This window comes from Silene latifolia, chromosome 3 (genome assembly GCF_048544455.1).
Source record: "Silene latifolia isolate original U9 population chromosome 3, ASM4854445v1, whole genome shotgun sequence".
In the NCBI taxonomy this organism is placed as follows: Eukaryota; Viridiplantae; Streptophyta; class Magnoliopsida; order Caryophyllales; family Caryophyllaceae; genus Silene; species Silene latifolia.
The window spans coordinates 16811738-16824189 of record NC_133528.1 but is presented as its reverse complement, the minus strand read 5'-3'; the positions used below and the strand labels follow the sequence as shown (position 1 = coordinate 16824189).

Sequence of the window (12452 nt, the reverse complement as noted above, 5' to 3'; positions counted from 1 at the left end):
GAAATCAGATTTTGCAGGTTCACTCTTAAGTGGAACAAAGTTTTGCTTAACCAGTTTCCAGACCAGCTAGACAAAGTTTAGCATACCGGATTCCAGGCCAGCAGCAAAACAAAGTTTTGCTTTACCAGATTCTAGACCACCTAAACAAAGTTTGGCTACACCAAATTCTAGACCAACTAAACAAAGTTTGGCTATACCAGTTTCCAGATTCAAGCTAGTGAAACAAAGTCTCGCTACAACCAAATCTAGCTTCGGGACCGACAAAACAAAGTTTTGTCATGCCAGTTTCGAGTCAGGCCATGAAACAAAGTTTTATGATTGTCAATATCTGTTGGAGTTTTAGTTGCTCCAAAGCTTAAGTAAAACAACACTTATCCCACATTGGAAGAATAGTGGGGGAGTGTTGTATTTATATATGGAAGAGGGTTAACAAGTGTTAACTAGACTATAGAGGCTAGACTATAGTCTCCCCACGCGCGCGCCGCCGCCGCCGCCCGTCCGGCCCAGCCCGTGCTCGGTGTGGTGTGGCCCTCTTTTTGCTACTGGTCTGAATTTTTTCCTCGGATTCTTTTCTAGCTGTTGAGATTTTATTCCGCAATCAATACATAATTCATTACACGATTTTATGGCCATTAATCTCAGAATCAATGGCATTCATTTTTATGACTGTTGTAGGAGCCTCTTGCCTACTATAAAATCCTTCTTCCTCATCAGTTTTACAGACACAGAATAACACAGAAATTCTCCTTCTCTATTTCGTCTCTATTATATTCTATCAATACTGAGAACAGTTCCCACTTCCGTCTTTGGTGTGCAACATTGAGCGGAAGGAGGCGTTAACCCTGAAATCGGTGACCACGGAACCCAAGGAGCACCTGTGTGGGGGTCTAACTGATTAGGGCAGTGTCTTATACGGCGTCTCGATTAAGGGTTTTTTCGGATCAGCTAAGTTCTATTTCTTTCAATCTAAATCAGTTAGAGAACTTTTCTGATCTTTGTTTTTGTCTACTGTTTTATTCATTTTTAAACAATGACAAACCCATCCGGAAATTCTGACGATTCTAATGTCAACCGAGAAATTGTTTCGGTTACCCCTAATGTCCTTGTTAACAATTTCACAATGCCACACAGAATTGTCCCTGACCTTAGTAAGAACCATTAGATGGGAAAAATTATAGGAGATGGTCTGAAAAAATTCTGTTTTATTTCTCGCAATATGAGATTTATTATGTGTTATTTAAGAACCACAATCCACTGAAGAGTCTAGTTCGTCTGAAGTTGTCAAACCCGATCCTAAATTTGCTAAAGGCAATAAGACTGTTAAAGGTGTCATGTTACATTATATGGTTGATAATTTGTTTGACATCTACTTCAAAATTAAGACTGCTAAAGGAATTTGGGATGCTTTGGAAACTAAGTATTGTACTGATGATTTCGGTACTAAGAAATATGCAGTAGAAAGATGATTAAAATTTCAGATTACTGATGGCAAACCTATAATGGATCAAATACATGAGTACGAAAATATGATTTCTGAAATTATTGGTGAAGGGATGGTGTTGTGCGAGTATATGCAGGCTAATGTTCTGATTGATAAATTGCCTTCTCCTTGTTGGGATGAGTATAAGAAACATCTGAGGCATAAGAAGAAAGATATGAAGTTGCAGGAGCTGATTGGCCATATCAAAATTGAGGATTCCACAAGGAGCCAGGACTAATGCTACTAACACCATTAAGGCTAATGTTATTGAATACAGGAACACATGTACAAACAAGAGGAGCTATGATCAATACAACAAACCACAGAATTCTGATAAATCAATAAAGACAATGACAGGAAATTGCTGTTGGTGTGACAAGCCTGGTCATCCCGCTTTCAAGTGCAAGGACAAGAAAGCTTATGAAGAAAGACAACAAAATCATGGGAATCGCAACAATGCACATGGTGGGAAATTCCAAAAGAAAGACAACAATCAACGTGGTGGCTACAAAAATTACAAATCCAACAAGCCACAAGCTAATGTTGTTGAAGGCTCAAGTGAGGGTAATGATATAATTGCTGCAATGGTGTCCGAGATTAATCTGGTTGGAAGCTTGGTGGAATGGATTGTTGACACAGGAGCTACACGCCATATTTGCACCGACAAGGATCTTTACAAGGAGCTCAAAGATGTTGATGAGAAAGAGGTAGTGTATGTTGGCAACTCCAGCAATGTTCCAGCCCTCGTCGTTGGCTAGGTGCACCTGAAACTCACTTCTGGCAAAGTTTTAGCTCTTGAAAATGTGCTCTATGTGCCTGATATGCGTAGAAATTTAATCTCTGGTGCTTTACTTAATAAGGCTGGTCTTAAACTTACTTTTGAGTCTGATAAGTTAGTCATGTCTAAGAATGGTCAGTTTGTTGGCAAAGGTTTTTGTAATGGTGGTCTGTTTGTTCTTGATGTTGAAATGAATGCATCTACTTCTTTTGCTTATATCGTTGAGTCCATTGATATTTGGCATTCTAGACTTGGGCATGTTAACACTAAATCCATTAAACGCATGAAAACAATGAATTTGTTGCCTAATCTGATTTCTTATGACATGGATAAATGTCAAGTATGCGTGGAAGCAAAGCACTCTAAGAAACCTATTAAGGAGGTGACCAAAAGGCAAACCGAATTGTTAGAACTTATTCACACCGACTTGGCTGATTATAAAAATTGTGAAGTAAGGGAGGTAAAAGATATTATATAACCTTTGTGGATGATTGTTCAAGATATACTAAGGTTTATTTGTTAAGGAATAAAAATGAGGCTGAGGATATGTTTATTATTTATAAGGTTGAGGTTGAAAATCAACTTGATAGGAAGATTAAGCGTGTAAGGTCTGATCATGGTGGAGAATACAAATCTGATTTTTTGGTGGATTTTTGTCAGAAAAATGGTATTATACATGAGTTTTCAGCCCCGTATACCCCCGAACAAAATGATGTAGCCGAGAGGAAAAATAAAACATTAAAGGATATGATGAATGCTATGTTACTATCTTCTGGGTTATCTGATTTTATGTAGGAGAAGCTATCCTATCTGCCTATCATCTTTTGAACCGTGTACCTCATAAGAAACTTGATGTGACACCTTATGAGATTTGGAAGGGTTATCCACCTAATTTGAGGTTTCTAAAAGTTTGGGGATGTCTAGCCAAAGTTGTCTTACCTGCTTTTAAAAGAGACAAAATAGGACCTAAAACCATTGACTCAGTTTTTGTGGGTTATGCTTCTAATAGTGCAGCCTATAGGTTCATGACCAAAGATGCGAGTTCGGGTTTTTATGGTAATATTATTGAATCTAGAGATGCTGTTTTCTTTGAGGATCTTTTTCCTTTGAAACCTTCTTTAGGGCAGGACTTGACCTTTGATGATTCTTCCCATGAGGATAATGATGGTAGCTCCCAAACCCATGTTGACACATCTAGTGAACCATCAATAGAACCGAGAAGGAGTAAGAGACCTAGAGTAGAGAAATCTTTTGGGCCTGATTTTCTTATGGAGGAGGATTGTAGATATCTAGATGATGAGTTGGTTGACATGTATATTGTGGAGGAGGATTCTAAGACCTATGATGAGGCTATGAGATCAGTTGATGCTTCCTTGTGGAAAGAAGCTATTGATAGTGAGATTGAGTCCATTATGTCTAATCATACTTGGGAAATTGTTGACCTGCCTCGTGGTTGTAAGCCTATAGGGTGTAAATGGGTGTTTAGGAAGAAACTCAAAGCTGATGGAACTATTGATAAATTTAAAGCCAGGTTGGTGGCTAAGGGTTTCACCCAAAAGTCTGGTTTAGACTATTTTGACACCTATTCCCCGGTCACTAATATTGCTTCCATTAGAGTGATGTTTGCTATTGCTTCCATGTATAACTTGCTTGTTCATCAGATGGATGTGAAAACTGCATTTTTAAATGGTGATCTCGATGAAGAGATTTATACGGAACAACCTGATGGTTTTATAGTGCCTGGTCAAGAACATAAAGTTTGTAAACTTGTTAAATCTTTGTATGGACTTAAGCAGGCACCGAAACAATGGTATGAAAAGTTTCATAGTGTGATTGTTTCTCTTGGTTTTAGAGCTAGTGATGCTGATACATGTATCTATGTGAAATCCAATGCTAGCGGTAGTGTTATTATAACACTTTATGTGGATGATTTACTTATCTTTGGCACTTCATTAGATGTTATTGATTCTACTAAAAGGATGCTTAAAACTTATTTTGAAATGAAAGACATGGGTGAGGTTGATGTCATTCTTGGTTTAAGAGTTTTAAAGACTAGTAAAGGTTATTGTCTTAGTCAAGCTCACTATGTTGAGAAAATTTTAAAGAAGTTTGGTTATTTTGATGTCGAGCCTGCTAGAACACCTTTTGATGCTAGTGTGCACTAAAAAAAGAATCTATCTGAAAGTGTGGATCAAGCTGGTTATGCTAAAATTCTTGGTAGTGTCATGTATCTTATGTGTTCATCTCGTCCTGATATTGCATATTCTGTTGGGAGATTGAGTAGATATACTCATAATCCCCGTCATGATAATTGGAGTGCATTAGTTCGTTTGCTTAAATATCTTAAAGGTACAACTGATTTTGGATTATCTTATTATGGTTATCCTCCAGTTTTGGAGGGATATTGTGATGCTAACTGGATCTCGGAGAGTAAGGATATACACTCTACCAGTGGTTATGTTTTTACTTTAGCAGGAGCAGCTGTATCTTGGAGGTCATCCAAGCAAACGTGTATTGCGAGATCTACAATAGAATCGGAATTTATAGCTCTCGAATTGGCTGGTCGAGAAGTAGAATGGTTGAGAAGTTTAGTAGCGGACATTCCTCTTTGGCAAAAGCCCGTGCCATCTGTGCCGCTACATTGTGACTCGCAATCTGCCATTCATGTAGCCAAGAATAAGGCTTATAATGGCAAGAGTAGGCATATACGCCTAAGGCATAATATTGTTTGTAACTTGATCAAGTTTGGTGTTATTTCTTTAGATTATGTGAGGTCGGAAAGTAATATTGCTGATCCACTGACAAAGGCCTTAAACAGGAAACTAGTTTCAGAAACTGCTAAAAAGATGGGATTGAGCCCACCTACGTAGTGCTTTTACGATGGATACCCAATCTAGATTACCAGATTCAATGAGGTCAAACGAAATCGTCGAGCATTTCTTGTATTCTTTTATTTTGATGAATAAAGGAGGTTATTCAGTTTATCCCTTTTTAGCATGTTTATTTACTACAGGGTTAGGTTGGACAGGTGGTAGTCCTTAATGAGCTCCATACCTCACGGTTTGAGTGGTGTGTGCAGTACACACTTGATGGACTCGCCTACGTGATTGTGGAGTGTTGGCCGCCTCTTATGAGAATAGATGTGGGCTATTTTGTAATGCAATCATGAGACAGGGTTTTTCATGGGGCCATAAGTTACTCGAGGGAACTGTTCTCATTTCTTTCTATTTTTCAGGTTCAAAACTATGTTCACCTGATTATAGCCTTTTCTTATATTTCTTTTCGTTTTCTTTAATTTGGACCAAGTGGGGGATTGTTGGACTTTTGGTTGCTCCAAAGCTTAAGTAAAACAACACATATCCCACATTGGAAGAATAGTGGGAGAGTGTTGTATTTATATATGGAAGAGGGTTAACACATGTTAACTAGACTATAGAGGGTAGACTATAGTCTCCCCACGCGCGCCGCCGCCCGTCCGGGTCGGCTCGTGCTCGGTGTGGTATGGCCCCCTTTTTGCTACTGGTCTGAATTTTTTCCTCGGATTCTTTTCTCGCTGTTGAGATTTTATTCCGCATTCAATACAGAATTCATTACACGATTTTATGGCCATTAATCTCAGAATCAATGGCATTCATTCTTATGACTGTTGGAGGAGCCTCTTGCCTACTATAAAATCCTTCTTCCTCATCAGTTTTACACACACAGAATAACACAGAAATTCTCCTTCTCTATTTGGTCTCTATTATATTCTATCAATACTGAGAACAGTTCCCACTTCCGTCTTTGGTGTGCAACATTGAGCGGAAGGAGGCGTTAACCCTGAAATCGGTGACCACGGAACCCAAGGAGCATCTGTGTGGGGGTCTAACTGATTTAGGGCAGTGTCTTACACGGCGTCTCGATTGAGGGTTTTTTCGGATCAGCTAAGTTCTATTTCTTTCAATCTAAATAAGTTAGAGAACTTTTCTGATCTTTGTTTTTGTCTACTGTTTTATTCATTTTTAAACAATGACAAATCCATCCGGAAATTCTGACGATTCTAATGTCAACCGAGAAATTGTTTCGGTTACCCCTAATGTCCCTGTTAACAATTTCACAATGCCACACAGAATTCTCCCTGACCTTAGTAAGATGGAACCATTAGATGGGAAAAATTATAGGAGATGGTCTGAAAAAATTCTATTTAATTTTATCGCAATATGAGATTGATTATGTGTTATTTCAAGAATCACAATCCACTGAAGAGTCTAGTTCGTCTGAAGTTGTCAAACCCGATCCTAAATTTGCTAAAGGCAATAAGACTCTTAAAGGTGTCATGTTACATTATATGGTTGATAATTTGTTTGACATCTACTGCAAAACTAAGACTGCTAAAGGAATTTGGGATGCTTTGGAAACTAAGTATGGTACTGATGATTTCGGTACTAAGAAATATACAGTAGCAAGATGGTTAAAATTTCAGATTACTGATGGCAAACCTATAATGGATCAGATACATGAGTACGAAAATATGGTTTATGAAATTACTGGTGAAGGGATGGTGTTGTGCGAGTATATGCAGGCTAATGTTCTGATTGAGAAATTGCCTTCTCCTTGTTGGGATGAGTATAAGAAACATCTGAGGCATAAGAAGAAAGATATGAAGTTGCAGGAGCTGATTGGCCATATCAAAATTGAGGATTCCACAAGGAGCCAGGACTAATGCTACTAACACCGTTAAGGCTAATGTTATTGAATACAGGAACACAGGTACAAATAAGAGGAGCAATGATTAATACAACAAACCACAGAATTCTGATAAATCAATAAAGACAGTGACAGGAAATTGCTGTTGGTGTGACAAGCCTAGTCATCCCGCCTTCAAGAGCAAGGACAAGAAAGCTTATGAAGAAAGACAACAAAATCATGGGAATCGCAACAATACACATGGTGGGAAATTCCAAAAGAAAGACAACAATCAACGTGGTGGCTACAAAAATTACAAATCCAACAAGCCACAAGCTAATGTTGTTGAAGGCTCAAGTGAGGGTGATGATATAATTGCTGCAATGGTGTCCGAGATTAATCTGATTGGAAGCTTGGTGGAATGGATTGTTGACACAGGAGCTACACGCCATATTTGCACCAACAAGGATCTTTACAAGGAGCTCAAAGATGTTCATGAGAAAGAGGTAGTATATGTTGGCAACTCCAGCAATGTTCCAGTCCTCGTCATTGGCTAGGTGCACCTGAAACTCACTTCTGGCAAAGTTTTAGCTCTTGAAAATGTGCTCTATGTGCCTGATATGCGTAGAAATTTAATCTCTGGTGCTTTACTTAATAAGGCTGGTCTTAAACTTACTTTTGAGTCTGATAAGTTAGTCATGTCTAAGAATGGTCAGTTTGTTGGCAAAGGTTTTTGTAATGGTGGTCTGTTTGTTCTTGATGTTGAAATGAATGCATCTACTTCTTTTGCTTATATCGTTGAGTCCATTGATATTTGGCATTCTAGACTTGGGCATGTTAACACTAAATCCATTAAACGCATGAAAACAATGAATTTGTTGCCTAATCTGATTTCTTATGACATGGATAAATGTCAAGTATGCGTGGAAGCAAAGCACTCTAAGAAACCTTTTAAGGAAGTGACCAAAAGGCAAACCGAATTGTTAGAACTTATTCACTCCGACTTGGCTGATTATAAAAATTGTGAAGTAAGGGAGGTAAAAGATATTATATAACCTTTGTGGATGATTGTTCAAGATATACTACGGTTTATTTGTTAAGGAATAAAAATGAGGCTGAGGATATGTTTATTATTTATAAGGCTGAGGTTGAAAATCAACTTGATAGGAAGATTAAGCGTGTAAGGTCTGATCATGGTGGATAATACAAATCTGATTTTTTGGTGGATTTTTGTCAGAAAAATGGTATTATACATGAGTTTTCAGCCCCGTATACCCCCGAACAAAATGATGTAGCCGAGAGGAAAAATAAAACATTAAAGGATATGATGAATGCTATGTTACTATCTTCTGGGTTATCTGATTTTATGTAGGGGAAAGCTATCCTATCTGCCTATCATGTTTTGAACCGTGCACCTCATAAGAAACTTGATGTGACACCTTATGAGATTTGGAAGGGTTATCCACCTAATTTGAGGTTTCTAAAAGTTTGGGGATGTCTAGCCAAAGTTGCCTTACCTGCTTTTAAAAGAGACAAAATAGGACCTAAAACCATTGACTCAGTTTTTGTGGGTTATGCTTCTAATAGTGCAGCCTATAGGTTCATGACCAAAGATGCGAGTTCGGGTTTTTATGGTAATATTATTGAATCTAGAGATGCTGTTTTCTTTAAGGATCTTTTACCTTTGAAACCTTCTTTAGGGCAGGACTTGACCTTTGATGATTCTTCCCATGAGGATAATGATGGTAGCTCCCAAACCCATGTTGACACATCTAGTGAACCATCAATAGAACCGAGAAGGAGTAAGAGACCTAGAGTAGAGAAATCTTTTGGGCCTGATTTTGTTATGGAGGAGGATTGTAGATATCTAGATGATGAGTTGGTTGACATGTATATTGTGGAGGAGGATCCTAAGACCTATGATGAGGCTATGAGATCAGTTGATGCTTCCTTGTGGAAAGAAGCTATTGATAGTGAGATTGAGTCCATTATGTCTAATCATACTTGGGAAATTGTTGACCTGCCTCGTGGTTGTAAGCCTATAGGGTGTAAATGGGTGTTTAGGAAGAAACTCAAAGCTGATGGAACTATTGATAAATTTAAAGCCAGGTTGGTGGCTAAGGGTTTCACCCAAAAGTCTGGTTTAGACTATTTTGACACCTATTCCCCGGTCACTAATATTGCTTCCATTAGAGTGATGTTTGCTATTGCTTCCATGTATAACTTGCTTGTTCATCAGATGGATGTGAAAACTGCGTTTTTAAATGGTGATCTCGATGAAGAGATTTATATGGAACAACCTGATGGTTTTATAGTGCCTGGTCAAGAACATAAAGTTTGTAAACTTGTTAAATCTTTGTATGGACTTAAGCAGGCACCGAAACAATGGTATGAAAAGTTTCATAGTGTGATTGTTTCTCTTGGTTTTAGAGCTAGTGATGCTGATACATGTATCTATGTGAAATCCAATGCTAGCGGTAGTGTTATTATAACACTTTATGTGGATGATTTACTTATCTTTGGCACTTCATTAGATGTTATTGATTCTACTAAAAGCATGCTTAAAACTTATTTTGAAATGAAAGACATGGGTGAGGTTGATGTCATTCTTGGTTTAAGAGTTTTAAAGACTAGTAAAGGTTATTGTCTTAGTCAAGCTCACTATGTTAAGAAAATTTTAAAGAAGTTTGGTTATGTTGATGTTGAGCCTGCTAGAACACCTTTTGATGCTAGTGTGCACTTAAAAAAGAATCTATCTGAAAGTGTGGATCAAGCTGGTTATGCTAAAATTCTTGGTAGTGTCATGTATCTTATGTGTTCATCTCGTTCTGATATTGCATATTCTGTTGGGAGATTGAGTAGATATACTCATAATCCCGGTCATGATCATTGGAGTGCATTAGTTCGTTTGCTTAAATATCTTAAAGGTACAACTGATTTTTGATTATCTTATTGTGGTTATCCTCCAGTTTTGGAGGGATATTGTGATGCTAACTGGATCTCGGAGAGTAAGGATATACACTCTACCAGTGGTTATGTTTTTACTTTAGCAGGAGCAGCTGTATCTTGAAGGTCATCCAAGCAAACGTGTATTGCGAGATCTACAATGGAATCGGAATTTATAGCTCTCGAATTGGCTGGTCGAGAAGCAGAATGGTTGAGAAGTTTAGTAGCGGACATTCCTCTTTAGCCAAAGCCCGTTCCATCCGTGCCGCTACATTGTGACTCGCAATCTGCCATTCATGTAGCCAAGAATAAGGCTTATAATGGCAAGAGTAGGCATATACGCCTAAGGCATAATATTGTTTGTAACTTGATCAAGTTTTGTGTTATTTCTTTAGATTATGTGAGGTCGGAAAGTAATATTGCTGATCCACTGACAAAGGCCTTAAACAGGAAACTAGTTTCAGAAACTGCTAAAAAGATGGGATTGAGCCCACCTACGTAGTGCTTTTACGATGGATACCCAATCTGGATTACCAGATTCAATGAGGTCAAACGAAATCGTCGAGCATTGCTTGTATTCTTTTATTTTGATGAATAAAGGAGGTTATTCAGTTTATCCCTTTTTAGCATGTTTATTTACTGCAGGGTTAGGTTGGACAGGTGGTAGTCCTTAATGAGTTCCATACCTCACGGTTTGAGTGGTGTGTGTAGTACACACTTGATGGACTCACCTACGTGATTGTGGAGTGTTGGTCGCCTCTTATGAGAATAGATGTGAGCTATTCTCTAATGCAATCATGAGACAGGGTTTTTCATGGGGCCATAAGTTACTCGAGGGAACTGTTCTCATTTCTTTCTATTTTTCAGGTTCAAGACTATGTTCACCTGATTATAGCCTTTTCTTATATTTCTTTTCGTTTTCTTAAGTTTGTACCAAGTGGGGGATTGTTGGAGTTTTGGTTGCTCCAAAGCTTAAGTAAAACAACACTTATCCCACATTGGAAGAATAGTGGGGTAGTGTTGTATTTATATATGGAAGAGGGTTAACAAGTGTTATTTAGACTATAGAGGGTAGACTATAGTCTCCCCACGCGCGCCGCCGCCGCCGCCCGTCCGGCTCGGCTCGTGCTCGTGCTCGGTGTGGTATGGCCCCCTTTTTGCTACTGGTCTGAATTTTTTCCTCGGATTCTTTTCTAGCTGTTGAGATTTTATTCCGCAATCAATACAGAAGTCATTACACGATTTTATGGCCATGAATCTCAGAATCAATGGCATTCATTTTTATGACTGTTGGAGGAGCCTATTGCCTACTATAAAATCCTTCTTCCTCATCAGTTTTACACACACAGAATAACACAGAAATTCTCCTTCTCTATTTCGTCCCTATTATATTCTATCAATACTGAGAACAGTTCCCACTTCCGTCTTTGGTGTGCAACATTGAGCGGAAGGAGGCGTTAACCCTGGAATCGGTGACCACGGAACCCAAGGAGCACCTGTGTGGGGGTCTAACTGATTTAGGGCAGTGTCTTACACGGCGTCTCGATTAAGGGTTGTTTCGGATCAGCTAAGTTCTATTTCTTTCAATATCCAGTTTCCAGCTACTCCTGAGAGGTAATTTAAGAGGCACATATACGTTTCTTAACCTTTATCTGTCCCGACCGGACTACTTTGACCTTCGTCTTACTCAGACTCGGTCAAAGTGGGAGCTTCTGTAGACACTTCAAAATTGTCTACTAGCCTTACGGATATCCAATGATGAAGTTAAAATATTAATGACTAAATAGAAATTGACAATATTATAATTAACGGCACTTTACACTTATTTTCCAAGAAAATAGTAAAATGACATAACACCGCCTTTAAGCCCTCCATTTCCATTTAACCTAGTTCGATATGCTATTGGAATAAAACCAGCTATAAACCAAAAATCATCTGTCTATATTTACGATTAATACTTTATCAAATTGTAATTAGGCCATGCAAATGAAAATTAAAACCTGCTGCCTAACATATTGCTCCACTAAACAAAAGTCCCAAAGCCGAGGACGAATCGTGTATTCATTAAAATATTTAATGAGATAAGATTTGGTAAACAAATAGGACAAAGAGTCTCGGGCTTTTCTTATCATAACTAGTATTGGTGCCCAGATTCGTCTGGACTATCTTTACTTACCATTTTTTCTCATTAAATAAAATTACTTAAAGTTGCATAACCCATAAATTTATCATTAATATATTTTTCTATGACATATACTAAAATTACGATTAAATAAATTTTGAGACAAATTCACTCCTCCCGCTATTAATATTTTACTCTTATTAATGAAACAATAGTAATAATACCTAGTTGGAAAGCCTGTGCGATGCACGAGACACTCATTAGGATCATTTTCAACAATATTCATGTTGAACATCCTAAGAATTTTGCACTTTTCTTTAAACAAAACCTATACTTGAGTTTTTGTGGTATGAGAAAATGAATTTTTCATGAGATTTTGGGTAAGGGGCTTAATTTCACCTTTTGCGTAATTTATGGAGTTCAATTGCTACAATCTAAACCTAAGGAGCGTAATCTCACAA

The 12452-nt window shown here is 38.0% G+C and overlaps 1 protein-coding gene across 1 annotated transcript; it reads left to right on the top strand.

Moving 5' to 3' along the window:
- Positions 1–4483: 4483 nt before the first annotated feature.
- Positions 4484–5128, top strand: LOC141648753 (secreted RxLR effector protein 161-like). Its single transcript, XM_074457470.1, has one exon. It carries the CDS (start codon positions 4484–4486, stop codon positions 5126–5128), a length of 645 nt encoding a protein of 214 aa, XP_074313571.1.
- The last annotated feature ends 7324 nt before the right edge of the window (positions 5129–12452 follow it).

What these genes read in the sequence shown, in the direction of transcription:
- LOC141648753 (XM_074457470.1), top strand. Translation starts at nt 4,484, where the DNA reads ATGTATCTTATGTGTTCATCTCGTCCTGATATTGCATATTCTGTTGGG.